The following is a 27369-nucleotide window of genomic DNA, read 5'->3' on the forward strand; positions in this document are numbered from 1 at the left end:
ATCAATGAGCCACCTCAAGTTGAAAACACATATTTACAATGCAAGAGTACAGAGAAAGACAGATCTGTAAGTGAACAAACAAAGTTGGAGAGAGATGAAGACAGAGCTTATTCTTTTGAGATGGAAAACCAATTTGGTAAACAAAAGGGAATAGAAAAAGAAGGCATTTGTGAACATACAACAGCAGAATATTTGTCAAATATCCAGTCTGAAAGGACTATTATGATATCTGAAGAGCCTTACAATGCAGAAAGGAATCACAGAAGCAAAAACACGAAGGAAAAAAGACAGGGGCAACCTTTTGAAAAAGTAGTCCCAGAAGAGTATGGTTTTAGAAGTGCCACAAGTGAAATCTCTGATGCAAGTTACAAAGGACCAGGAAGGACTAATGATGACACAAGAATTTCATCAAACCCCTTAGAAGTAGAGACATACGGCCCCCTGGTTGGTGAAACAACAGATATGAGAACTTACACGAATGCTGAAGATGATTTACATAGCTTTACAATGAATCTGAAACTTCTCTCTTCTCAAGGGGGAAGGGATTCTGCAGAGAAAGAGAAGGAACAAAGGAAAGAGAATTTAGAAGATCAGGTCCCAGCTTCTGAAAGTGCTGACCTTGAAAGATCTATTAGGTCGAGTCTAAAGCCTGTAGAAATTGTGGAGGGCATCCAAGAATCAGATAAGGTACAGACAGAAGTAGGTGAAAACCAGAATCCTGACTCTGAAATAAATGAATTTGATTTGGGAAGCATTGTATTTGATCTGAAACAAATTTATTCTCATTTGGGAAACAGAGCTAAGGAATTAGAAGAGCATGTTTGTGAGCAACAGAAAGAAATATGTTACAAGGATGAAATTCTTAATACTGAAACATTAAAATTGGATATCTATGACATATCTGAAAATGTACAGAATACTACATCTTTGGCTGAACATGAAATTCCATCTTGCCAGGAAGTTTCCAATGGGCATGTGACTGAGTTAGAAAAGAGCAGTTCTAATGAAGATACATTATACCTAGGGAAGGAAAGCCCTCAACTTCAGGAGGATAATTTTAATATCTTGGAAACAGATTTTTCACTTGAATCTATGGCCAAAGAAACTCATCATGAAACACTGCCCTTGTTCCAGACCTTAGTACCTGAAATATCAGAAACTGAAGTTGGAAGTTTCATATCAGACTTGAAAAATGCAGTAAGTGAGAGAAGACATTTAATTGCACCTGAAATTGAAGAAAAAGAAGAGCACACCTTGCTGCTTGAAACACTTGAAACAACTTCATTTGAAGAATCAGATATGAGAGTGCAAAATAATAAAGGTGTCACTCCTGAGGGACATGATAGTGAACAAAATGAAACAGACAAATGCCACAGAAAACTCTCTGTAAGTCAGTATTTTCCTTTCCTGATAACTGAAGAACACCTAGATCAAAATGGACAAGAAGCAAAAAAGCCAGGTGGTTTTGAAGAAGAGAAGTGGTATGCAGAAAAACAAATTGAAAAAGAAATGCCTTTACCCCCTAAGGAAACTTTTAGCATTACACAAAAAGAAATATGTCAATCTGAAAATACCTCTGAACTAAATGAGGTGCATGCCACTGAAACAGGGGAATCAGAGACCTCCCTAGCAAAATATTTACTTTCTGCTGGAAAGCGGAAGGTTCCTGATATCAGACACAATAAGGCAGGACTTTTCCAAAATGACTCAATTACTTCAATGGAGGTTGAAGATGTGACTTTCAACACTGTCTATGAATTTTACAATCAGCAGCAGGAATCATTGGCTCGCCCATTTTCTCCTGAATCAGATATGTCCATTGAGTTTGGAAGCACAAGCAGTGAGGAAATCTCTGAATTAGACCAATTCTATACCCCTCCATCATCAGTTGAACATTTTGAATCTCCGGTTTCGCCTGAGTTGCATTTTACTTCTCTGAATACAATGGAAAAATATTCTACCCCTGTAGGAGGAGATATAGTTGACGAAGAAACAGCTGAGAGATACTCCACACCTTCAGGAGGAGAAACAGCTGAGAGATATTCCACACCATCAGGAGGAGAAACAGCTGAGAGATACTCTACACCTTCAGGAGGAGAAACAGCTGAGAGATACTCTACACCTTCAGGAGAAGCAGCTGAGAGATATTCCACACCTTCAGGAGAAGAAATTATTGAGAGATATTCTACCCCTTCAGGAGAAGAAACAAATGAAGGGTATTTCACACCTTTAGGAGGACCAAAGCCAGTCTTAAGTATAAAAAGAGTTCCATCAAGAATTGCAAGGGAAGATAGCACATCAAATGATCTCTACCACACACCTACTGGAGAAAGGAGTCCAGAGTATGATCTGTGGCGCTCAGAATCATTTGGTACACCTAACGAAGCAGCTGAACCAAAAGAAAATGAAATGCCACCATCATTCATCTCACCTCTGACCAAAAGACAGATCTTTGAAAAGACAACGTTAGGTTTCATTGTTGAAGTTGAGGGATTCCCAGTTCCTGGTGTGAAGTGGTATCGAAATAAGTCATTACTAGAACCAGATAAAAGAGTCAAAACAGAAAGAGTAGGTAATGTGTGGTCTCTAGAAATTTCCAACGTTCAAAAATCAGATGAAGGAGAATACATGTGTCATGCTGTGAATATCATAGGGGAAGCCAAAAGCTTTGCAAAAGTTGATGTTTTGCTTCCAGAAAGAAGAGCAGTAGCCCTCCCTCCTCCAGTAACACATCAGCATGTTATGGAATTTGATATGGAAAAAAATTCGTCACGGACACCTTCTCCTCAGGAAATCATCCTAGAAGTTGAATTAGGGGAGAATGATGTTAAAGAATTTGAGAAACAAGTGAAAATAGTTACAGTTCCAGAATTTACTTCTGATCATAAAAGCATGATTGTAAGTCTTGATGTCCTCCCTTTTAACTTAGTAGAACCAAATATGGCCTTTATGGAAAATGAAAACAGAGATTTAAAGATTGATCTAGAAGTATTTGAAATGCCTCCACGATTCACAAAGCCTATTTGTGATTATAAAATACCAGAGAACTCAGAAGCTATATTTGAATGTTCAGTAATAGGCATCCCAACTCCAGTGATTAAATGGTATAAAGAATACACACTAATTGAACCGGATAATGTTAAATTTGTTGTTAGTGATGAGAAGGGGAGTCATTCTCTTAAAATTCAGAGAGTTTGCCTTTTAGACAGTGCCACATATAGATGCAGAGCTGTGAATAATGTAGGTGAAGCTATTTGTAGGGGCTCTCTCACCATAGGAAATTCTGAAATTGTTGCAACAACATCAAGAAAAAGCAAAGTAACTCTAAGTAGTTTTAAGGAGAAAGCAGTTCTTAAAAGCAAGTACTCAGACAGATTTTTTGAGTTTCATGTAGTAGAAGGGCCTCCTAGATTTATGAAAGCTATTTCTGACTGTACTTCACCCATAGGTACAGCAGCTTACTTCCAGTGTCTGGTTCGTGGTTCTCCCAAGCCCACTGTCCACTGGTACAAGGATGGAAAATTGGTTCAAGGAGACAGATTCAGTTCTGAGGAAAGCGACACAGGTTTCCATAACCTATTTATTACAAGTTTAATCCCAACTGATCAAGGCGAGTACAGGTGTGTAGCCACAAACCAATTAGGAATGGCAGAGACCTGTGCCACTTTAACCTTAACTAAATTTTGCTGAGTATTCTGGAATCCCAAGCCACAAGGCCACCCTCTTTTAGAATCTGTGTAATTATTATAATTGTCTTAGATGCTCTGATATTTTTAACATCTCTGGGCCTAGATGAGGTTTCATGTATATAGTAAAGTGTGTTTGAAAGCAGTATTTTTAATGCCCCATTGATGTTAGTTCTGTATGTAGAAGTCCTATATTTTATTACATGTAAATATCTTGCTTTTTAAGATGTCAAGGCATTTTTTGTGTATGTTAGTCTCTGGACAAACTTATTAAATATCTCTTTAGCAACTTAGTTGTTTGTACTTCTAATTTACTTGTACTTTGGCAATCAGGTACAGTGAAATGTGGACCCCTGTCTAAATGTTGCATTCCTCCTTCATGATAATGTGTTATTGGAGCACATTCTTTTAGTAAGACCTGCAAATAACCTGTATATTCAAAAAAAGAGGTGAAATTGAGAGCTATATCAAATGAGCAAGCAGAAAATCAATAAAGCTAGTATCATCTCTAATCTCTTCTCTCTACATGTGTTATAACCCATTTCTGGAATTGTTCATTTGAGTTATGTCCATTCTTAACTCTGAGTTGAGGTCAACCACAAAAAAAGACCAAAAACAACTCTAGCTAATTGATAGCTAGTTCTGTCTCTCCATGTTTGAAGCCATCAAATTTTTCCAAAATTTGATTGTTGCACAAATGTCTTCTAAAGGATTCATTGTTCATCACAATTCAAAAGAGTGATCTTAAGTGATCTTCCATATTGAATGAGATTCATCCAACCATTTGCAGATAGGATTTCTACTTGTAATGGGTACCACTCCAAAATATGGGTAATAACATGTATTCCAGGCTGTTTACTAAAAGTGCAAGACAACAAGATGTCTTAACTTTTTCAATGAATTTCACTTTTCTAATAACAAGAAATTGTTGATGAAATATGTTGACTTTATTATAAATTGTACTTCTTTAAAGTGATTTTAACCAATTGTTTTAAAATGGCCATCTTTGAAATGATCCTAATTTGAGGAAGTCATTAGAACTTCTAACTAAACATAGTCTTATAATCTGTAATTATTGAGAATTTCTGTTTTCTCATCTATACAGTGAGAGGGTTGGACTAGATGATCTCTAAGGTACCTGCCAACTCTTAAGTTTCTATGCTATGCAATGATAGAGCAAGACAAATAGGAATTGAGAAATAATTTTAGTTTTGTAGCAGTCAATGAAGGAATGAGGTGGAATACAGTAATAGAAATATGGATCCTGATTAAGCATAACCATAATCTGTTGAATTATTGATATCTTGTTATGTAACAGTTAGGCTCTTTCAAAATTATATATTACCTGAATTATTTAAATATTAAACAAATGTATTTTAGCGTGATAATTTAAATTTTAATCTCAAATAATGCATATATTCAATATCTCTTTTGTCTGTAGGGGTCCTATGCTTCCTTTGATTCTTTTTTTTTTACAATGGACTTTTTCTATCATTAATACCTCTCAAGCTCTTAAAATTAAAATCCATCAAATAATAGAGGTCATAATGAAAAAATTAAACTGAACTAAGGGTTGTTTGACCCTGGCATCCTCATAGTATAGTATATTAAAATCAATTTCTTTAATTTAAAAAAAAAACAACCCCAGTGCCTTGTTAATAATACATGACATTTCACATAGTGTTTTAAAGTTTGCATGGCACTTTATGTATATTCAATGATTCATTATTTATCAAGCCCACAAAACATTAGACATGCTTTATGACTGTAAAAAGAGAGTTCATTGTATCAAACCATCATAAACTTCGCTGGTGAACTTAAAAAAAATCAACCTTTTATTTCATTATTATTGGCCATAAAAAGTTTGAACATGGAGCTCTATTAACAATTCTAGTGCATTTAATTTGATAACCTTGTCCATGGGTCATATGTCATTTTTTATTTCTTTAAAAGTTGAAAAATGAGAGAAAAAATAAGATTCTCTGATTCAACATTGTGGTAAGTAGGAATAGTATCATACTGTATATCCATGTTCATTCCCTATTGTGGCATTTGGTGAGTGTGATGAGGAAACCTTAGATAACTCATTTATTGTAGATCAAAGATAACACTAAAATGGTCACCATAAATATGTTAAATTAAAAGGCACTTTTAGGACTCCTTGATTAAAATAATCAACAAGTGGGTCTATTCCATATACTGCCTATGACTTTGGCCAGTGTTCTTATATTTAGTAAATACTAGAATCTTATCTTTTAAAGCAAATATACTTCCTGTACCTTGTTAAATCACTACCATAGTCCTGCAGAAGGAAACCAAGCATAAGTATAGTCTATCTTGTATATATGATCCAAGAACAACTGGTTAATGAAGTCACAATAGAATAATAATACAAGATTGCTTTGTCTTCCAGAATGGATGTTGAGGGCTACTTTCAAAAGAGGACGCAGAATAATTCAATACTAAATGTTCTGCCTCTCTCGTTCTCTAAATCAGGGTACAATTTTTTAAAAATTATACCATTTCACTATTTTGTATTATGTTTCAAGTATTGCTGTATAGGTTTTCCTCACCAAATAAAATACTTTCAAATATTATGTTCATATTTTTCTCTTTTCTGGCTCTTTCATTTTCCTAACAATATTATCTTCTCTCACCCAGTAAAAAACCTTGTTGGATAAATCTTGTGCCAATCATCATAGTTAAAATGAGACAAAGTTGTGTACACTGTCTTTCAGGATTGAACTGCAAGGGGACAAAGAGTGGATCAGACAATATATTTCTTCCTTTGTATAAGTCAACTTGCCATGGGAAAATATTTTCTCACATTGTCACCTAGAAATACTCTAATCCATTGTGAAGATATTTTTAAAAGCTATTGACTTCCTTAGCAACTCCAAAAGAATTTCTGTGAATACTCAATTTTTAACAAATTTGGTTTTAAGGTATTTTGTGGTGGCATGTTTCCTTTTGAAAATAGTGGTTTGGACTTCATAATAATATCAAATGAAATTTAGGCTATTAAAAAGGTTTTTTTAATGATCATAGGTCACAGTTATCCAAACTGTTAGCAGGATTTATTAGTAGGTATCCAAAGCAGTTTAGCTTTATGTATGAGAAAAGTACAAAAGATGGTGCCCAACATTTGGACTAAAAGTGAAACATTCAGTCAAAATCTGATTTATTTGGATGTTTTGCCAATGTACTTTTGAAATCTGAACCAAATATCTCAGCCTTTATATGTATGTTTGAAATTTTTTTAAACCCTTGTACTTCGGTATATTGTCTCATAGGTGGAAGATTGGTAAGGGTGGGCAATGGGGGTCAAGTGACTTGCCCAGGGTCATACAGCTGGGAAGTGGCTGAGGCCGGGTTTGAACCTAGGACCTCCTGTCTCTAGGCCTGTGTATGTTTGAAATTTTGCAGACATAGTTTCAGGTAAGCCAGAGAGATTTTTTTTAGCAAGAGGAATCTATTTTCAGCTTTATTAATATTGTTTTTCTAGCTATACTATTACATTACTCCAGTAACTTGCCCAAGTAATTCAAAATTAAAATGAAATTTGAACTTATTATTGGTGAATTAATAATAGAAGTAGGGCATCTGTCATTATGCTGACAATGAAACTAAATCATTTTCTTTTTAGGCAATGGTCAAATAAAATAGGTATGTTTAATCTGCTTGTAAAATTGAAAGGAAAAAATTGAAATTGGGACACAGAACCAAGTTCATTTTTTCCCATAGGAAGGAAGTGCAGATAAATGTAAAGAGATCCAGGTTTGGCAACAAAGGACTTGGGTTTAAAATGTAGCTCTGCCATTAACTAAGCATATGAACTTGGCCAAGGTCAATTAACCCTTCTGGGCCTCAGATTTCTCATCTAAGCTCTAAGGACCCTTCCATCTACTTGATTTTTCTATAACTTTCTTTTGTCCTGTCTTTCATAACAGAAAGTAAAATGCCCAATAATGGAGTCAATTTCTTCTCAATCCCTGGAAAATGACATTCTAGCTTTCCATCATAAATTGTCACAAATTTTACCACTTCTTTATGGGGTTTTAATCTATCTCTGCTAAAAAGCATAAAGAACAAACAGGTCTGTCCAAAATGGCAATTTTCTTTCAATCTCAGTTATCCCAAATGACACCTAGTAGTAGACCAGTACCCTCTCAATAGTATGTAAAATTAATCTCAATGTAAGAGGTTATTATTTGCAGAGACCTTTCCTTTATGCTTCAAAATTTCCTTTTTCCTTTACTGAATGAGGACGTCTGTGACTTCAAGTGGATTTAAATTTTTTTGTAAATGTAGACATGAGGAAAATATTATATTAATATGCCAAGTGAAAATAATACAGATAAAAGTTAATTTTAGGAGGCCTAGCCAATGCAGTTGAGTTTCATGGATTCCATGACACTCTTAGAACTCTTTTTATAATAAGTAATATACATTTTATAGAATGGTGGTTGATAAAAAATTCTGTCCTAGGATAGAGAATCTGGAGAATAAATCATATATACTTTAATTCTGGCTCTGTCATTTCGGTAATTTAAATTATATAGTTTAGGCTTCTATTTTAAGTACTTAAATATGTTAAATTGGTAAACTTTAGAAACTCTTTGGTTTGAAGGCATTTTGTGACAACATGTTTTGTTTTGGAAATAATGATATATATCACATATATACATATACATATATCATCTAACATATATGCCATCGACATACACAAACATATTTAAAATGTAAGAACCCTTAATTATTAGAAAAGAGGCTTGTCAAAAACTATATTTCTTTAGTACTTTCAGGATTTAATTTCATATTACTGAATTTAATGTGGAAAATGCAGTAAACATTTAAAAATCTCAAAAATTACCTTACAACAATTCTAGTAATACAAAAACCCACGTCTCTATCAGTTTCTGTAGTTTTTAATCCTTTATTTTGGTTTTTCTATATTCTTCTAAATTTAATTTTATTGTGAAGTATCTTTTTTTTAAACAATCATTTTTTCCCCATACAGAGAATTCTAGTTCTGTTCTTTCTGTTGAGGAAGAAAGCCTCCAAACTTACAACAGTGACCTTCAGTTGTCTGGTAAAGATAAGACACTTGAACTTGTACCTGAATCTTCCATTTATTCAAGTAAATTTGATTTGCAAAAGGAGGGGAATGCCCCAGAATTCACCAAAAAAGTGTCCGATGTTGAAATAAGCTTAGGGGATGTAACCAAACTTTCTGTGACAGCCATTGGCATGCCAAAACCTAAAATTCAGTGGTTCTTCAATGGAATGCAGTTAACAACTTCTACTGCCTACAAATTTGTATTTGATGGCAATGATTACAGTTTGATCATTCTAGATACCACATTTGAGAATGAAGGAGATTATACTTGCATTGCCAGCAATGACTATGGAAAGGCAGTATGCAATGCCTATTTAAAGGTAAAGTCAAAAGTGACAAGTTGCATAGATGGGAGAGCAGAATCCACAGCGGAAAAAACTTTGGAACCACTTAAAAATCCACGTCCTCCTTTCTTCATTAAGAAATTGAAACCAGTTCAGTGTATTCAAGGTCTCCCTGCTATCTTTGAATATACAGTGCTTGGAGAACCAGCCCCTACAATTCAGTGGTTCAAAGAAGATAAAGAGCTTTCTACCAACATATATTTTACTATCATTCATAATCTAGATGGTTCTGGGACATTTATTGTAAATGATCCTCAAAGCCAAGACAGTGGTATATATGTCTGTAAAGCCATAAATATATGGGGGGAATCCATTTCTACTGCAGAACTTCTTGTACTTTCAGAAGACCTTGATATAGCCAATTCCCCTATAATAGTAAAGTCCATACAAGCAATTCCTGAAGATCTGAGCCTCTCTGAAACAGATTTACCCCCTAAGTATGGCCTAGATATAACAACCTTAGAGCAGGAAACTGAGTTATTTGTAAGGGACACCATTTTGAAAGCTACTTTAATCGCTGAAGAAAAACAGCAATTTTCATATGAGAACATACATGCCATAAACACTGAAGTGACTTCAGAGACCCAGGAAGACAAAGAATTGTTTAATTTGCAGATCGTACAGGGGCAAAAAGCTCCATCCAAGATGGATTTACCATTAGAAGACCAAGCAGCCCTCCCTAAGAGCCCAGCTTTATTGCAATCCATTATCATAGAAGATCAATATAGCAGTGAACTCCCCTCTGCTGATCAGTCAGTATGCATTCCCCCTATCAAAAAACCCTCTCTCACACTGCACCAGCAAAGTGGACAACTTGATAAAACCCTCCCCAAAGAAAAGTCTCCATCAGAAGCTGTCTCATCATGCACTAGCCAAATGTTTCAAGGTGTTGTGACCACAGAAGATAAAGGCATATTCACAGAAGAACAACTCAGAACTATGCCAACCACCCCTGACATGAGTTATCTACAGTCTACAAATGAACCCCAGTCTTGCCTATATTCCAGCAATGTGACTGAAGAACTACCTCTCCCAAAGGAAAATATGATCCCTGTGGCAGACCAAGACAAGACACTGACTGTCCAAGATCAAGAGACACAAGCTATTCTGCAGTTACCCACTGTAACTGAGAGTCAGAGACTAGATGAAGGGCTTATAGATAGTTTTGAAGGCATTGATACTGTGGTCTCTGACATGAGCCATGAACCGCAGTTTCTTTCAGAAAATGTGTGCATTAAAGAACATGATATTGTTGCAGAAAGTACAGATCACTTAGAAACTGTGGTTCAAGATTTTGCAGTCAGAATTCAGGAAGGACAGTCCATAAGGCTTCCTCTGTTACTAGAGGAGAAGCAACTACTCAGAGAAGAGCATGCAGATGACTGGTCAAGGTCAGAAACCCAAATTACTGAGTACGGAAAGCAACCTAAAGAAATTCAGAGTGTGCATGAGGTTCAGGCAAGTGACATCCTTTCTAAAGAAGAGCAGTTTGCCCCTGTTGTTCCAGATCAGTATAGGCTTGACATAAAGTCTCAGATCCGAAGGGCTCTGCAAGCTGCCATCACAAGTGAACAGCCTAGTGTCTTCTCTGAATGGCTCAGAAATATTGATAAGGTTGAAGTCAAAACCATAACACCCACCAAAGAGCCTAAACAAGTAATGTGTACCTATCTGATAACCACAGTGAGTTCTGTTACAGAAGAAATTACTGTTGTCATTGAAGGGATTGACTGTCAAAGGACTAACTTGGAAACAGAACTTAAGGATGCTTTGTGGTCAGTCATCTGTGAAGAGAGAAACATACTAGTAGCAGAACAAACTGGAACTCTAACCATTAGTAGAACAAGCTTACAGGAAGAATTTGATTTTTTCTCAGATGCACAACAGGTTGAGGTAACTGCTGCACCACAAGCAGGGCCTGATAACCTTATTTCAATGGAAGAAGTCAGTTCTTTTCTTGTGGCAAGTCACGTTAAAGAAATGGAGACCACAGTGGTCACTAGAGAGGTGCCATTAGATTCTGTTCTCGCTGAAAAGCAAGATGATGTAAAAAAATTGGCAGAGGAAAAGGAGGACCTCTCTGTTGATCATACCATGGAAAATAGCATCACTGCAACACAAAAATTAGAGGAAAGGCTGGCTGGAAAGGATTGCCCAGTTATACAAAGACATTTAGTAGATGCCATTGCAGAAGAAGGTGATGTTGTACACTTCACAGTGCAAATTACCAATTCAAAAGTGGTAAACTGGTATTTTGAGAGGAAACTGTTATCTTCAGGTGAAAAGTTCAAGTGTTTACAAGATCATGACACATACACACTAGTGATCAACAAAGTAAACAAGGAGCTACACCAAGGAGAGTATAGCTGTGAGGCACTCAATGAAGGTGGAAAGATATCAACTTCTGCAAAACTCACAATAAGAAAAAGAGGTTGGATTATGAGTTTAAAATACCCACATCTAATATTCACTTGATTGAAATGATTTAGAGCCATCACTGAATATCATCTTTTCCTGCCACTAAAGATGATAGATTAATTAAGAGTATTCATGAAGTCACAGACCTAATCATGGTTTTAAACATTCTCCCTTTACCCTCACTCGGTGCCTTTTCAATAACTTGCTGCCATTTTTGTTTGGCCAGTTGGTTTTCAAAACAAAAAAAATACTTTTATTGCTTTCTCTATTTATTTTAAATATTCTAATGCTTCATTTATCCTTCTTCTATAAAGACAGTCTTATATAATGAGAAAGCATATCAATTAACATATTAACAATCTCAACCCTACGCCTGAAAAACCATGATTAGTTATCCATGTGTACTTTTTAATCACATTTTCTTTCCTTCCTTTCTTTTGATTTTTGCTATATCATCTTTTAAAATAGTGTTTTCCTTCACATTTTGTTTTTCAGCGTTGTGACACAGTGTGATGCAAGGAACTCATAGTAATAGTATGCTATGCATGTTAGCTAATGTTATCACATCCTAGTAATTACTGAGTTTTCCTAACTGACTGCTGAGTCACCACTGAGTATGTCAAACACATTTTTTTCATTGATTTTCAGTTAGAACATTTTTTTCCCTAGGCACCTTGTACTGCTTGTGATTAGTTTAAGGCCATCACTTCATTAACAGCCACAGTATTAAGAAACAAAACTCTCAAGGCAAAATTTCCTGACTAAACTATTTCCATTTTTAGCTGCCCCAGTCATCAAGAGAAGAATTGAACCTTTGGAGGTAGCTCTTGGCCACCTTGCAAAGTTCACTTGCGAGATCGAAAGTGCACCCAATGTTCGCTTCCAGTGGTTTAAAGCTGGCCGAGAAATCTACGAGAGTGACAAGTGTTCAATAAGATCTACAAACTACATGTCCAGCCTGGAAATCTTGAGAACTCAAGTTGTGGATTGTGGAGAATACAGCTGTAAAGCCTCTAATGAATATGGTAGTGTAAGCTGTACAGCGACCTTAACTGTAACAGGTAAATGCAGCACATAAGTAGGTGCATCATTGTATTTTTCACATCCTTGCCAATCTAATCAGTGACAGAGTACTACAATAGTATTCTTTCTAATGTGTTAATAAGTTCATTGACATAAAGCACTTTTTATAAACAGACCTATAAATAACCATGCCTTTTGTACAGTCCCAGAAACTGACTTTTATTAAAACTCAAGAAAAAAACCCAAAGTTTGAAGAAAACAATTAGTTGCAGAAACTAATTGAAAAATTACCATGCCAGTTTTTGGGGTTTTTTTGCAACTGAAAGAAGAAAAATAAAAAACACTTTTTCTATAGATCACAGTAAAGGATAGAAAGACAATCTAAATGAATTACAAAATAGACAGTATTGGTCTTAGGAAGAGAGACCCTAGAGCTATGTTTGCAAAGGTGTGGCTCACATGCCTGGGTGTGCTGGAGGGGACTGCTCCCCTTGTTATCTCCACCAAACCTGGGGACAATGTTCACATGCCCCACCCCTCTGCCCAGCAGCAGAATGTGAGTACTTCCTCCCTCCACTGTCTGGGGTAATGCATGGGGGTGGGGGTGGGGGCTCAGGAAGGTGCAGTTTGGGAAGGCAATCTCCAAAAGGTTCACCAAAGCCATCCTGCAGAGAAGTTAAAAAGCACAAAAATGGCTTCTGAATTTTTTATCCTTTTTTGCTTTTTTTAATGACCAACTCTATTTATTTGGTAAACTAGTGTCTAAATTACCTGCTTGGTACAATAATTTGAAGTAAGTTAGTCAACATTTGTCACTAATTCATAAAAATTATTAAGATCTTACTATTTAATTTGATAAAACTAAATTTCTATTAGTGTGAATAATGAATTTTCTTAAAGGATTGCATTATTCAAATTTGAGTTGTATATTCCTTTTGGACTAGAACCATATCTTACACCATTATTAATTCAAATGATGTAAACTTGTATATATGTGACCACTTCGTGGGATTCATTATTCACACCAGTTGGGTCATGGTTGAGCCATATTATATTTTGGTAGAGCTTTGTTCTACTAGAAAATAATGAAAATTCTACTTTACTTGATGTTTATTGTCATTTGGAACAGTTTTACATGGATCATGGAACTAGATCATCAATGGAAAATCCAAGAAATTCCATTATTGTTTCTTACCACATTTTTTAAACATTTTAATAATCAGTACTACCAAACAACTTCACACATTCTCTACCACCCTCCTTCCCTTGCTCCTGTCTTATTTATTTATGGGTTTTCAGCAGTAAAGTGTAGTGAGAAGTCATTTCCCTCCACGGTTTGTCCATTGTCCTAAAATGTGCCTAGAGAAGTCTGTTAAGCCATCATCCACTTGAATCCATTAGTTACTAAAATCAAATTAATAAATGTATCTTATATTCCTCCAGAGGATATTGTGGAAGCAAGTAAAGGATGTGAATTAGAAGATGAAATTGGAAAGTGAGGTTTATCTAGCTTCTAGATGGTGATCTTGCTTGTGAATCAAAACAAACTAACAAACAAAAAAAACCCAGAACTTGCCTGATTCTGTTCTTAGAGGACTAGGCCAATATTCAAGACAAATGCAAAAAATTTTTCTCTGAGAGATGGAGGTTTTAAGACTAAACAGTATTCCACTCAACTTATTCTTCATCCTAGCTCTTCTTTCCAGGAGATTTGCTTAGAGCTACTCAGAACACTCAAGAAACCAAGTCCTAGAAGCTTTCTTATGGGATTTGAATTCTTAGTATTATTGTTTATTATAACATAATCAGTTCTCTAATTAGAATTGGTTCAACACATGAAATAGAATAATGACATCTGAAACCTCCTATAAGGCCAACCTGACATGTTAGAATAAAGAAGGGTAGCATAGAGTAGTGGAGTTGTGAGTAGAAGGGGATATTCTGTACTGCCTGAAGACATTTCTATTGCAGGGAGTGAAATGGAAAAGTACTGTTACCAAATATTTCCATAGTCCTGAAATAGCTCAAAAGACCTTTTAGAAGCTCACTTACTTAGGATTTGGATGGAAGGGACCATGGTGGGGGGAGAAGGGGGGAAGAATGGGGGACAGAATAAAGAGTGCAGTGACTTCTGTCATGCATAATATCTTTGATCTACAAGATCCATAATATCCCTTTCTTTCTAGAAAAGCAAACTGTTAGTTAAATTCTGGTATTCTAATGCTATTCCTTTTCTTCTCTGCCTAGCTTTTCTTAATTACATGAAATAAAAAAGTTGACTAACTTACTTGTTAGCTACTTTAGATCCATCTGCCATTTCAAATGACGTCTTTAGGATTTGGGCTACTATTACTACATAAAGGTGCATTTGTAGGATATTATTACCCATGCATTTATTCTGACTTTCTGCTATAAAAAATGTAATCATTTATTTTCTTTGGTGGTCCTTTTGGTCCCCCATTGTTCTCTTTTTAAGTAATGACTAACTCAAGACATAAACCATCTTTTTTTTCCATCTTGGACTGTACAGGGTCAAAATCACAAGTGCAAACTGAATATAATGATTTTTAAAATTTCTTTTGCAGAGGCATTTCCTCCAACCTTTCTATCCAGACCTAAATCAGTTACCACTTTTGTGGGAAAGGCAACCAAATTTATTTGTACAGTGTCAGGGACTCCTGTGATTGACACCATTTGGCAGAAAGATGGCACAGCCTTATCACCATCACCTAACTGCAAGATTTCAGATGCAGATAACAAGCACATTTTAGAGCTTTCAAATCTTACTACACAAGACAGAGGAATCTACTCTTGCAAGGCCTCTAACAAGTTTGGGGCAGACATCTGCCAGGCAGAGCTGATCATAATCGATAAGCCACATTTTATTAAAGAATTAGAATCTGTACAATCTGCTGTCAATAAGAAGGTGCATCTTGAGTGCCAAGTCGATGAAGATCGAAAAGTGACAATCACGTGGAGCAAAGATGGGCAAAAAATCCCTGCTGGAAAAGATTTTAAGATCTATTTCGAGGATAAAATAGCATCCCTTGAGATTCCTCTGGCTAAACTAAAGGACTCAGGGAATTATGTCTGCACGGCCTCCAATGAGGCTGGAAGCAGCTCATCTTCTGCAACTGTATCTATCCGAGGTAAGGTTTGGCTCCCCACATCTAATTCTATGCTGTTCCATTGCTAGAAATGTAATTGAAAAAAATTAATGCATTCAAGGGGTAAAGATCTATAGTTAATAAACTTTGCTATTAAATAATTTCATTCTTGCCAACTGCTTTGGCTTGGGAAATCCTTTCCCTCCCATATCCCTCAAGGTACAATTGTTTTTATTCTTCTGAGTCTCCATTTATAGTTTTTTCTTCCAAAAAATGCAGCACTTTTTTTAGAATTTTTGATTGTTTGTTGTGTGTGTGTGTATGTGTATATGTATGTGTGTGTTAAATTTCTTCATTTTAAAAAATATTCTTTGATTAACACCAGTTTTATGTTAGGGAACTGGGAAAAGAGTCTATAATTGACTGAATATGGCTGGGTAGAAGCAACACATCTCTGATCATATTCATGTCTATTCTTTCCATTTGTTCCATTTCTGTCTGCTTTTCCTTTTAAGTTCATGTTTCAGGGTTATTTTTTCTTTTTTATAATCTTCATTTAGAGCCACCATCCTTTGTGAAGAAGGTGGATCCATCTTATTTAATGCTCCCAGGTGAATCAGCACGCCTCCACTGCAAACTCAAAGGTTCTCCAGTGATCCAGGTCACTTGGTTTAAAAATAACAAAGAACTTAGTGAAAGTAACACAGTCCGAATGTCTTTTGCCAACTCTGAGGCTGTGCTTGATATCACTGATGTGAAAGTGGAAGACAGTGGAAGCTACTCATGTGAAGCAATTAATGATGTTGGCAGTGATAGCTGCAGTACTGAAATAGTTATCAAAGGTTTGTCTTCACAGTTACTGCCTGTCATTATTCAGAATAATATCCATTTCTTTATCCATTGCTTGTTAACTAACTCTTTGTTGGTTATTTAATGCTTTCGTAGAACCCCCTTCTTTCATCAAAACTCTTGAGCCGGCAGAGATAGTGAGAGGAACCAATGCCCTTCTTCACTGTGAAATCTCAGGCACCGGACCGTTTGAAATTAGCTGGTTTAAAGACAAGAAGCAAATTCGAAGTAGTAAGAAATACAGGTTGTTATCTCAGAAGTCTCTTGTGTCTCTGGAGATCTTTTCATTTAATAGTGCAGACGTGGGCGAATATGAGTGTGTAGTAGCTAATGAGGTTGGAAAGTGCGGATGCAGTGCCACACACGTTCTAAAAGGTTAGTGATTGAAAACTAACATCTTTTAAAACCATCGACAAACTAGCTTTCTTATTTGGATCAAATGAGGGTGTTCTCTTCTTTTAATATTCTCTTAAGACTGCATTTTATCTTTGGTTTGGCCCCCAACTTGGGAACAAACTCAGCAACTCCATTATTCAATCTAGACAGTAACATAAATCCTTATTTCTGAAAACAAAGGGGTAACACACAATAAGTCATTTATCATCCATTCCTGCAAAGACCAACGCTCTTATATTAACTTTTCTCCTGTTCCTAGAGTAGAATTGTAATTCTTCTTAAAGCATTTATCAGTTCCTCTGGTTAACTGATGGTATAGCATAACACAGTGTTTGGGTCAGATAAACCCAACTTAGATAAGCCACTTAAAATATACACAGAATGTATATTGAAATGTACAATAGCAGAAGAGGTTTTTTTTTTCTTATGCTTTCTTTTTCTTCTTTAAACTAGAACCACCAACTTTTGTAAAGAAAGTAGATGATTTTACTGCCCTGGCAGGGCAAACAGTTACTTTGCAAGCAGCTGTAAGAGGTTCAGAACCTATTTCAGTCACCTGGATGAAAGGACAAGATATCATTAAAGAAGATGATAAAATCAAAATGAGCTTCTCCAATGGTGTTGCGCTTTTGCTAATCCCTGATGTCCAGATTAGTTTTGGTGGCAAGTATACTTGTCTAGCTGAGAATGAAGCTGGAAGTCAGACATCTGTTGGGGAATTAACTGTTAAAGGTCAGTGTCAGGAACATTTTTAACTTTGCATTTTTATTTACCTTTAAAATGAAGCATTAATGCTTTGTTCTAATAACTATTCTTCAATGCCACCATAGAACCTGCCAAGATTATTGAGAGAGCAGAATTGATTCAGGTGACTGCAGGAGATCCAGCAACCCTGGAGTACACTGTTTCCGGCACTCCAGAACTTAAGCCTAAATGGTACAAAGATGGAAAACCCATGGTTTCCAGTAAAAAATATAGATTCAGTTTTAAGAATAATGTTGCTCAGCTCAAGTTTTACTCTGCTGAACTACACGATAGTGGTCAATATACATTTGAGATTTCAAATGAAGTCGGGAGCAGCTCTTGCGAGACAACTTTTACTGTATTAGGTTGGTATTTTTAAGGACATTTTGTCTTATGTTTAAACACAGTGAATGAAAGAAATGATCTAGCCATTTCTCATATTGATTTTTCTCTTTCGTTGTGCCATGGACAGATCGCGATATTGCTCCATTCTTTACCAAACCCTTGCGTAACACAGACAGTGTTGTCAGCGGTGACTGCCGCCTGGACTGCAAAATTGCTGGGTCCCTTCCAATGAGGGTATCCTGGTTTAAAGATGGCAAAGAAATCGCTTCGTCAGACAGATACAGAATAGCTTTTGTGGAAGGCACAGCCTCCTTGGAGATCAGCAGAGTAGACATGAGTGACGCAGGGAACTTTACTTGTCGAGCTACAAACTCTGTGGGGAGCAAAGACAGCAGCGGCGCTTTAATTGTGCAAGGTTGGAGGAACCATTTCCCTTTTAGTTCTCTTACTACATAGTATTTAACAATTAAGCCTTCTTCACTTCTAGACCAAAGCTCATAACTCACTGGAATTATTTCTTATAACTTTTCTTCAGAACCTCCCAGCTTTGTCATTAAACCTGGGTCAAGGGACTTGCTTCCTGGATCTACAGTCTGCCTGAAGAGTACTTTTAAAGGATCAACTCCTCTCACCATCAGATGGTTTAAAGGCGACAAGGAATTGGTTTCTGGTGGCAGCTGCTATATTACCAAAGAATCTTTAGAGAGTTCCCTGGAACTATATACAGTAAAAACATCCGACTCAGGCAAATACACTTGTAAAGTCAGCAATGTGGCAGGAGCAGCGGAATGCAGTGCAAACTTGTTTGTGAAAGGTTTGCCTTGTTTTCTTGAACTCTTTGTACTGCTGTTTTGCAGTGTCTTTACTTCTTTCTCTTCTGTTCTTAATAATTTTCTCCATTTCACAGAACCTGCTACTTTTGTGGAAAAACTAGAGCCCTCCCAGCTGTTGAAAATGGGAGACTCAACTCAGTTAGCCTGCAAAGTCAAGGGCACGCCTCCTATTAAAATAACGTGGTTTGTCAATGACAGAGAAATTAAGGAGAGTAGCAAACACAAAATGTCTTTTGGGGACTCCGCTGCCGTGCTCAGACTTACAGATATTGCCACTGAAGACAGTGGAGAATACATGTGCGAGGCTCAAAACGAAGCCGGAAGTGATCACTGCAGTAGCATTATCATAGTGAAAGGTGTGTGTGTGTTTCTTTCATCTTGGGCATCACCAGCGTTTTGGCCTGAAGCACACGTGCCAGAGTCTTATTAACGGAAAGCAATCTTTTCTCTGTACTCTAGAGTCACCTTACTTTAGCAAGAAGTTCCAGCCAATTGAGGTTCTGAGAGAATATGATGTGATGCTCCTGGCTGAGGTAGCAGGAACTCCTCCTTTTGAGATAACTTGGTTCAAAGACAACACAACTCTTCGAAGTGGTAGAAAGTATAAAACGTTCCTTCAGGATCAGTTGGTTAGCCTTCAGGTTCTCAAGTTTGACGCCCCTGATGTTGGTGAATACCAGTGTAGGGTGACTAACGAGGTGGGCAGCAGCACCTGCAGTGCTAAGGTCACTTTAAAAGGTTAGTAGCACCTAGAAATATAGGCATGCTTGAACTGAGTGCAAATTCTACGTTTTTCCAGGATTGCTTCAGACCTGGTTCTCATTAAGAATTTTTTTTCCTAATAGAACCTCCAGTATTTGTCAAGAAGATTGAGAGCACAAGCTCCCTGCAGGGGGGCACTGCAGCATTCCAGGGTACTCTTAAAGGCTCTTTGCCAATCACTGTGACTTGGTTAAAAGATAATGATGAGATCACTGAAGATAACAATATAAGAATGACTTTTGAGAACAATGTAGCCAGTCTGTATATCAGTGGCATCGAAGTAAAGCATGATGGGAAATATTTCTGTGAAGCCAAAAATGATGCAGGCATACAAAGGTGCTCTGCTTTACTCTCAGTGAAAGGTTAGTTTAGCACAGTTCTCCTTGATGCTTGGAAAGATATTGGGCCTGAGCTTCTCTCCATTAATCATTCATAAATCAATGTTTATTCTTGTGTTTGTTCCAGAACCAGCAACAATCACAGATGAGGCTGTGTCAATAGATGTTACTCAAGGTGACCCAGCAACCTTACAGGTTAAATTTTCAGGAACTAAAGAGATAACAGCCAAATGGTTCAAAGACGGAAAAGAATTAGCTCCAGGCCCCAAATATAAAATCAGTGTCACTGACACAGTCTCCATACTGAAGATTATTTCTACAGAAAAGCAAGATAGTGGAGAATATACCTTTGATGTTCAAAATGATGTTGGGAGAAGTAGCTGCAAAGCTAGCATAAATGTCTTAGGTTTGTATTCCTCTTGGTGGTAGAAGAGGTTGATTGAAGCATTTACCTACCATCTTTATCTTTCACAACTCCAAAAGGTGTCTGTGCTAGACTGTCCTAACTCTCCTCTTTTTTTTTTTTGTTGGACAGATCTAATCATACCTCCCTCGTTTACCAAAAAACTAAAGAAAATGGATAGCATTAAAGGTTCTTTCATTGACTTAGAATGTATAGTAGCTGGGTCCCACCCTATAAGCATCCAGTGGTTCAAAGATGACCAAGAGATACTTGCTAGTGAAAAATACAAGTTCTCCTTCCATGACAACACAGCATTTTTGGAAATCAGTCAGCTGGAAGGTGCCGACAGCGGCACATATACTTGTGCTGCCACAAATAAAGCAGGCCATAACCAGTGCACTGGATATCTGACTGTCAAAGGTTTGGAGCTTTTGTTTTTCATTTAGGGAGAAAAACATTTTGTCTCATTTCTTCATTCTCAAATTCACTTCTCAATTCTAAAACAAATCTTCCTAACCAAGTCTTTTCTTTTCTTACTCCTCTTTTATTTCTTTACACCTCCTTAGAGCCCCCTTACTTTGTGGAAAAGCCACAATCCCAAGATGTGGCCCCCAGCTCTCGCGTTCATTTGAAAGCTCTTGTGGGTGGAACAGCACCCTTGACTATAAAGTGGTTTAAAGATAATAAAGAATTGCATTCAGGAGCCACTCGGTCTGTCTGGAAAGATGATACTTCAACTATCCTAGAACTCTTTTCAGTCAAAAATGTGGATTCTGGAACTTACATTTGCCAGCTAAGCAATGATGTTGGCACAGTCACTTGTAAAACAACTCTTTTTGTAAAAGGTCTGGATCTTTATGTCTCTTTATTTTCTTTCTTTTTTTTCTGGGCCAGGAGATGGAGAGGGGTGGGTTAGAGTGGTACTAGTAAGGGGTGAAATTATTCCTGTCTTGGCATTGGGGGTTGGGAGGAGTATTTCAATAAATCAGCCTAGCTGGTACTTTTTTTTAATCTCCTGGAATGTAAAACTTAACATCTTTTGTTCATATGTAGAACCTCCTCAATTTATTAAGAAGCCCAGTCCTGTGTTGGTATTGCGAAAAGGACAGTCAACAACTTTTGAATGCCAAATAACAGGCACTCCTCAAATTAAAGTCTCTTGGTACTTGGATGGGAATGAAATAACTGCCATGGACAAGTATGGCATCTCCTTCGTTGATGGCTTAGCTACTTTTCAGATTTCGGGTGGTAGGATAGAAGACAGTGGAACCTATGTCTGTGAGGCCCGGAATGATGCTGGCACTTCAAGTTGCAGCATCGAGTTGAAAGTGAAAGGTTCGTGGTTAGAATCTACCGCCCAATTTGGCTTTGTCATTAGCTGGGTATTAGTCTTTCCTTTGAGTAAGCTGGATCTTGTCTTCCTTTAAAATTTTTAGAACCTCCCACATTTATAAGGGAGCTGAAACCCGTGGAAGTAGTCAAAGATAGAGATGTGGAACTTGAGTGTGAAGTAGCAGGAACCGCCCCATTTGAAGTGACCTGGCTAAAGAATAACAAGGAAATTCGAAGCAGCAAAAAATACATAATGACTGATCGAATGTCAGTATTTAGTCTCCATATAACCAAGTGTGACCCTTCAGATACTGGTGAATATCAATGTATTGTATCCAATGAAGGGGGAAGTTGCTCTTGCAGTACCAGAGTCAGTCTGAAAGGTTAGTGACAGAAATTAAGTGCAGCATCCCAAATTTTCCATTCTGTAATACACTTTAATGATTATTTATGCCTAGAAACTCAAATAATTTTTCTTCTTCTCATACTGTCTTCTTTAACAACAGAACCACCTTCATTCATTAAGAAGATAGAAAATGTGACAACAGTTTTGAAAAGCTCAGCCGTTTTTCAGGGCACAGTGGCAGGTTCTCCCCCTCTCTCTGTGGTGTGGCTGAAAGATGACCAGATCATTGATGAAGATGATAACATGCATATTTCATTTGTGAACAATGTGGCCACACTGCAGATAAGAATGGTGGATAATGGTCACAGTGGCAGATACAGCTGTCAAGCCAAGAACGAGTCAGGAGTTGAAAAGTGTTATGCTTTTCTTTTAGTGCAAGGTTTGTGATAAATTCCCTTTCAATATTATTCCATAGAGGTGCATCTTTTAAGATGCATACATTATATCTGTTGGAATAAATCATTTTAAATCACACTTTGATTCTTACCACAGAACCAGCTCAAATAATAGAGAAGGCCAAATCAGTTGATGCAACTGAAAAAGACCCAGTGACTCTTGAATGTGTTGTGGCTGGAACTCCAGAACTCCGAGTGAAATGGCTTAAAGATGGCAGACCCATCGTGCCCAGTAGATATTTTACAATGAGTTTTGAAAACAATATTGCCAGTTTCAGGATTCAGTCAGTAATGAAGCAGGACAGTGGTCAGTATACTTTCAAAGTTGAAAATGACTTTGGAAGCAGTAGCTGTGAAGCCTATTTAAGAGTTCTAGGTTTGTATTCTTTTTTCGACTTTCTCATCCAATTTCTATAAAGCCCCTCATAAAAGAAAGGCAATTCATTAATGGGTATGTTCATGACTTTTCTTTTGGACAGATGAAACAATTCCTCCATCATTCACCAAAAAACTTACCAAAATGGATAAAGTTCTGGGCTCCTCTATTCAAATGGAGTGTAAAATCTCTGGCTCACTCCCAATTAATGCTCAGTGGTATAAGGATGGAAAAGAAATAACTGCCAGTGCAAAATACAGACTTGTGTGCCATGAGAACACTGTCTCATTGGAGATTAATAATCTTGAATTAGAAGATACTGCAAATTACACATGCAAAGTTGCAAATGTAGCAGGAGATGCTGCATGTAGTGGAATCTTAACTGTGAAAGGTTTGCAAACTCTTTGCCTCTTCTTGATTCTTATTTATGAATGATTTTAAAATAGATCACTCTTTCTTTTGTCTTTGAAGCTAAAATCATTCTTAAAAGTTGTTTCTTTACATGTCTTTCACTTTAAGAAAGTTTAATATTTTAACATTCTTTAGAATATTATTTTCTTATTAAAATTGTGATAATACACTGCTAAGAGTTTAATTCAACGTATTTTTTCTTAAAAACTATAGAGCCACCAAGCTTCCTAGTGAAACCTGAAAGACAACAAGCTGTACCAGATTCAACAGTGGAATTTAAGGCAGTACTAAGAGGAACACCACCGTTTAAAATAAAGTGGTTTAAAGATGAGGTTGAACTTGTTTCTGGACCTAAATGCTTTATTGGTCTGGAAGGCTCAACAGCTTTCTTAAATCTCTACTCTGTGGATGCCTCAAAGACTGGACATTACACTTGCCAAGTTACCAACGATGTTGGTAGCGATTCTTGTACCACTATGTTGCTTATAACAGGTGTGCAGACTAGATTGTCTTCTGTTTGTCTCTCTTCGTGTGTCTCTTGTTCTTTCTATACCCAGCTATTAAGCATCTCTCTCATTACTATTTTCCATGAGCATCCAAATTTGGGGATAGTCCAAATATTAATTTTAAACTTAATATTGCTCCTTTCTAATCTGTTTCCAGTGTATTGTTTAATCAAACTCACATGATTCTCCCTCTTTAATCCTTTGCATCTTTTTCCCTTGGTCTTATAGAACCACCAAAGTTTGTTAAGAAATTAGAAGCAACCAGAATAGTGAAAGCAGGAGACTCAACACGACTTGAGTGCAAACTAAGCGGATCTCCTGAAATAAGAGTTGTTTGGTATAGAAACGACCATGAATTGTCAGCCAGTGAAAAATATGCAATGTCATTCATTGACTCAGTAGCTGTGATACAGATGAATAACCTTGGCACTGAGGACAGTGGTGATTTCATATGCGAAGCTCATAATCCTGCTGGTAGCACAAGCTGTAGTACAAAGGTCATAGTAAAAGGTTAGCATTCTCTTTTCGTACATTCTTTATTAACTGAACACATTATCTTCCTTTTGGGGGCAGCAGGGGGGGCGAGTGGTTTATTTCTTCTCTTGTCAAGTTCCATTTTTTTATTATTTTTTTTGAAGAATTGTAGTTTGATCTTTGGACTCATTGAACCCTTCATAAATGTTCTTTGCATATATCTCCTTATATTAGTTTTGCTCTTGATCTAACTTGGTTTCTAAAGATATGCAACACAACAAATTTGCCACTTTGACAAGTAGTATTTGTCCTCCAGAAGAGCTATGTCATGTCAGCACCATCACTGTTGTCATCATTACTGTCATTAATGACAAACATTTTTATTAAGTATCATGCATGATAATATTTCTTAAAATACAAGAATTGTTAAAAATTCATCTTTCTACAGTAACAGGCGGGACTCCTGAAATTCCAAGAAACAGTCCATCTACTTAACTATTTCTTTTTTTAATTTTATTTTTAAACCCTTACCTTCTGTCTTGGAGCCAATACAGAGTATTGGCTCCAAGGCAGAAGAGTAGTATAGGTAGGTAATGGGGGTCAAGTGACTTGCCCAGGGTCACACAGCTAGGAAGTGTCTGAGGTCAGATTTGAAACTAGGACCTCCCATCTCTAGGCTTGGCTCTCAATGCACCGAGCTACCCAGCTGCCCCCTACTTAACTATTTCTAGCAATATTCATTGTTCAAGTGAATAGAGTAGTGTATAAAGAGATGATTTTTAAAGCCAAGATCCAGCTTCATGTCCTGTCCATCTCTGACACATACTGGCCATGTAACCCAGGACCAGTCATGTAACCATAATTCCCTATCTCTTACTATTTTTTTGGCTTAAGATTGATGTTAAGACAGAAGGTAAGGTTTTTATTTTTATGTAACTGGAAAATATTTAACAAAATAAATAAAAATACAATAAAACAGATAATGTTAACATATGATTTTTTAAGTCAAGATGAGACTTGTAGGATTCCCCATATATGGCTTAGGGGGCCTCCATTTATATTTAGTTTGATACCACTGTTCTAAGCAGCTCTCAAAGACTAGAAATTGCCAAGAAAGCTCTGCTAGTAAAAGTACAAGTGTAGTTCCTATCCTCATTTATTATTAGTATTAGCAGTATCTGTTGTTGTTCAGTTGTGTCATATGGGGTTTTCTTGGCAAAGATACTGAAATGGTTTGTCATTTTCTTCTCCAGCTTATTTTACAGATGAGGAAACTGAGGCAGGCAAGGTTAAGTGACTTACCCAGCATCACACAAAAGTTTATGTGTCTGAGGGCAGATATGACCTGAGAAACGTGCCTTCCTCACTTCAGAGCTGATGCTCTCTCCACTGTGTCACCTAACGGCCCCTTCTAGGCCTGAGGCTGATCAACCAGTAGTCTTTAACAGTAATAATTTTGCTAACATCATTTTTAAAGTTTTTGTAACATGTTAAATTCTCCTTCTATAAAATTAGAAATTTGAGGTGAGACATAGTATATTCCAATTTACACCAAGCTCTGAGCTCAGTCCTTACTGTTTCTTCCATTACTGAGTATCAACACACATAATTTCCTTCTTTTTCCTCACCCTTTCTATATTCTTTTTTTAAAAAATATGACAGAAATGAGCACAGCGAAGCTCCTAGAGCAAGGAATCCTGGGCTCTGGTCTCAGATCTGTCAGGAACAGTTTCTTTGTGTGGCATCTTTGAGCCTAACCTCTTATCTTTAAAAATGAAAGTATTGAATTAGATGACTTCCAAAATATCACCTTTAACATTCAATGATTCTTTGAAATTCAATAAACTAAAGTCATGGGAAATTCTTTTTTTACAGAACCACCTGTTTTTAGCAGTGCACCCCCTCTTGTAGATACACTTAAGGGTGCTGAAGTTAGCCTTGAATGTGAACTTTCTGGAACACCACCATTTGAGGTGGTTTGGTATAAAGATAAGAGACAACTCCGAAGTAGCAAAAAATACAAGATTGCATCTAAAAATTTCCATGCCAGCATCCATATTTTAAATGTTGAAACTTCAGACATTGGTGAATATCACTGCAAAGCACAAAATGAGGTGGGAAGCGACACTTGCATTTGTACTGTAAAGTTAAAAGGTAAGCGTATTGGCTTTACTGATATCAGTAAATATATGAAGTTTCTATTTTTTTCTCTCCCTTCTCCTATGTCCCCCCAATCCTGGAAAAAAACTGCATTTCTATCTTTTCTCAACTCTTATTCATCTTTCCTTCTTCAGAACCTCCCAGATTTGTTACAAAACTTAACAGCCTCACTGTTGTGGTTGGTGAGCCTGCTGAGTTGCAAGCGACCATAGAAGGTGTCCAGCCAATTTCTGTTGAATGGCTTAAAGACAAAGAAGTGATTCGAGAAAGTGAAAACACCAGGCTCACATATGTGGAAAATGTTGCAACTCTACAGTTTGCAAAAACAGAACCAGCCCATGCTGGGAAGTACATCTGTCAGATCAGAAACGATGGTGGAATGAGAGAGACCATGGCCACACTGACTGTTTTAGGTTGGTAAAAGTAATTACCTGATAGGAAGAAGGTATTGAATCCTGGGATGAATTACTACAGGTTGTTGACAAAAATCATCTTCCCTAAAAATCTTCAAAAATTAGCTATCTATCCTTTTGGAAGGATTTAAGCCAATAGATAAAGAGCTTTTAAGGTGTTTTTTTCCAACTCTAGGCTCCCATCAACACTTGTGTTGTGTGTTTACACACATGTTATGTATTATATTATGAATGACATTTGCATATTATATACTATTTGTCTCTCACTTAACAAGAAAAGAGTATGAGAGATTTTTGCCATATTTGATTCTTTCATTAAGGTAGGAAATGACTTTAAGTTAGGTAAATATTGGAAGTAAAGTTAGTGTTGGAAATTCCAGGCATTAATATTGGACCTAAAACTAAAGAAACCAGGAATCTGGGGCCAAATAATGATAGGAAATTTTTTCTCTTTCACTTTATGAAATTATATTTTTTTCTTTCATGAATTACACAGATATAAGGTAGGAAGGAATCTTCAACTAAAATT

At 36.7% G+C, this 27369-nt stretch overlaps 1 protein-coding gene across 1 annotated transcript in view; it reads left to right on the top strand.

Annotated features, from left to right (window-relative positions):
• Positions 1-27369, top strand: part of TTN (titin) — a 328387-nt gene that overhangs the window by 81507 nt on the left and 219511 nt on the right. Inside the window, exons 46-70 of the mRNA XM_044669742.1 lie at positions 8707-9719; positions 9795-11580; positions 12350-12628; positions 15176-15739; positions 16258-16539; positions 16643-16921; positions 17396-17674; positions 17773-18051; positions 18159-18446; positions 18567-18845; positions 18939-19220; positions 19324-19602; positions 19710-19988; positions 20092-20370; positions 20500-20787; positions 20934-21212; positions 21421-21702; positions 21804-22082; positions 22206-22484; positions 22598-22876; positions 22980-23267; positions 23501-23779; positions 24022-24303; positions 26143-26421; positions 26562-26840. Coding sequence (XP_044525677.1) covers positions 8707-9719; positions 9795-11580; positions 12350-12628; positions 15176-15739; positions 16258-16539; positions 16643-16921; positions 17396-17674; positions 17773-18051; positions 18159-18446; positions 18567-18845; positions 18939-19220; positions 19324-19602; positions 19710-19988; positions 20092-20370; positions 20500-20787; positions 20934-21212; positions 21421-21702; positions 21804-22082; positions 22206-22484; positions 22598-22876; positions 22980-23267; positions 23501-23779; positions 24022-24303; positions 26143-26421; positions 26562-26840 — 9540 coding nt within the window. The remainder of the gene's footprint in view (positions 1-8706; positions 9720-9794; positions 11581-12349; positions 12629-15175; positions 15740-16257; positions 16540-16642; positions 16922-17395; positions 17675-17772; positions 18052-18158; positions 18447-18566; positions 18846-18938; positions 19221-19323; positions 19603-19709; positions 19989-20091; positions 20371-20499; positions 20788-20933; positions 21213-21420; positions 21703-21803; positions 22083-22205; positions 22485-22597; positions 22877-22979; positions 23268-23500; positions 23780-24021; positions 24304-26142; positions 26422-26561; positions 26841-27369) is intronic.

Source organism: Gracilinanus agilis, chromosome 3, assembly GCF_016433145.1.
Source record: "Gracilinanus agilis isolate LMUSP501 chromosome 3, AgileGrace, whole genome shotgun sequence".
Classification (NCBI taxonomy): Eukaryota; Metazoa; Chordata; class Mammalia; order Didelphimorphia; family Didelphidae; genus Gracilinanus; species Gracilinanus agilis.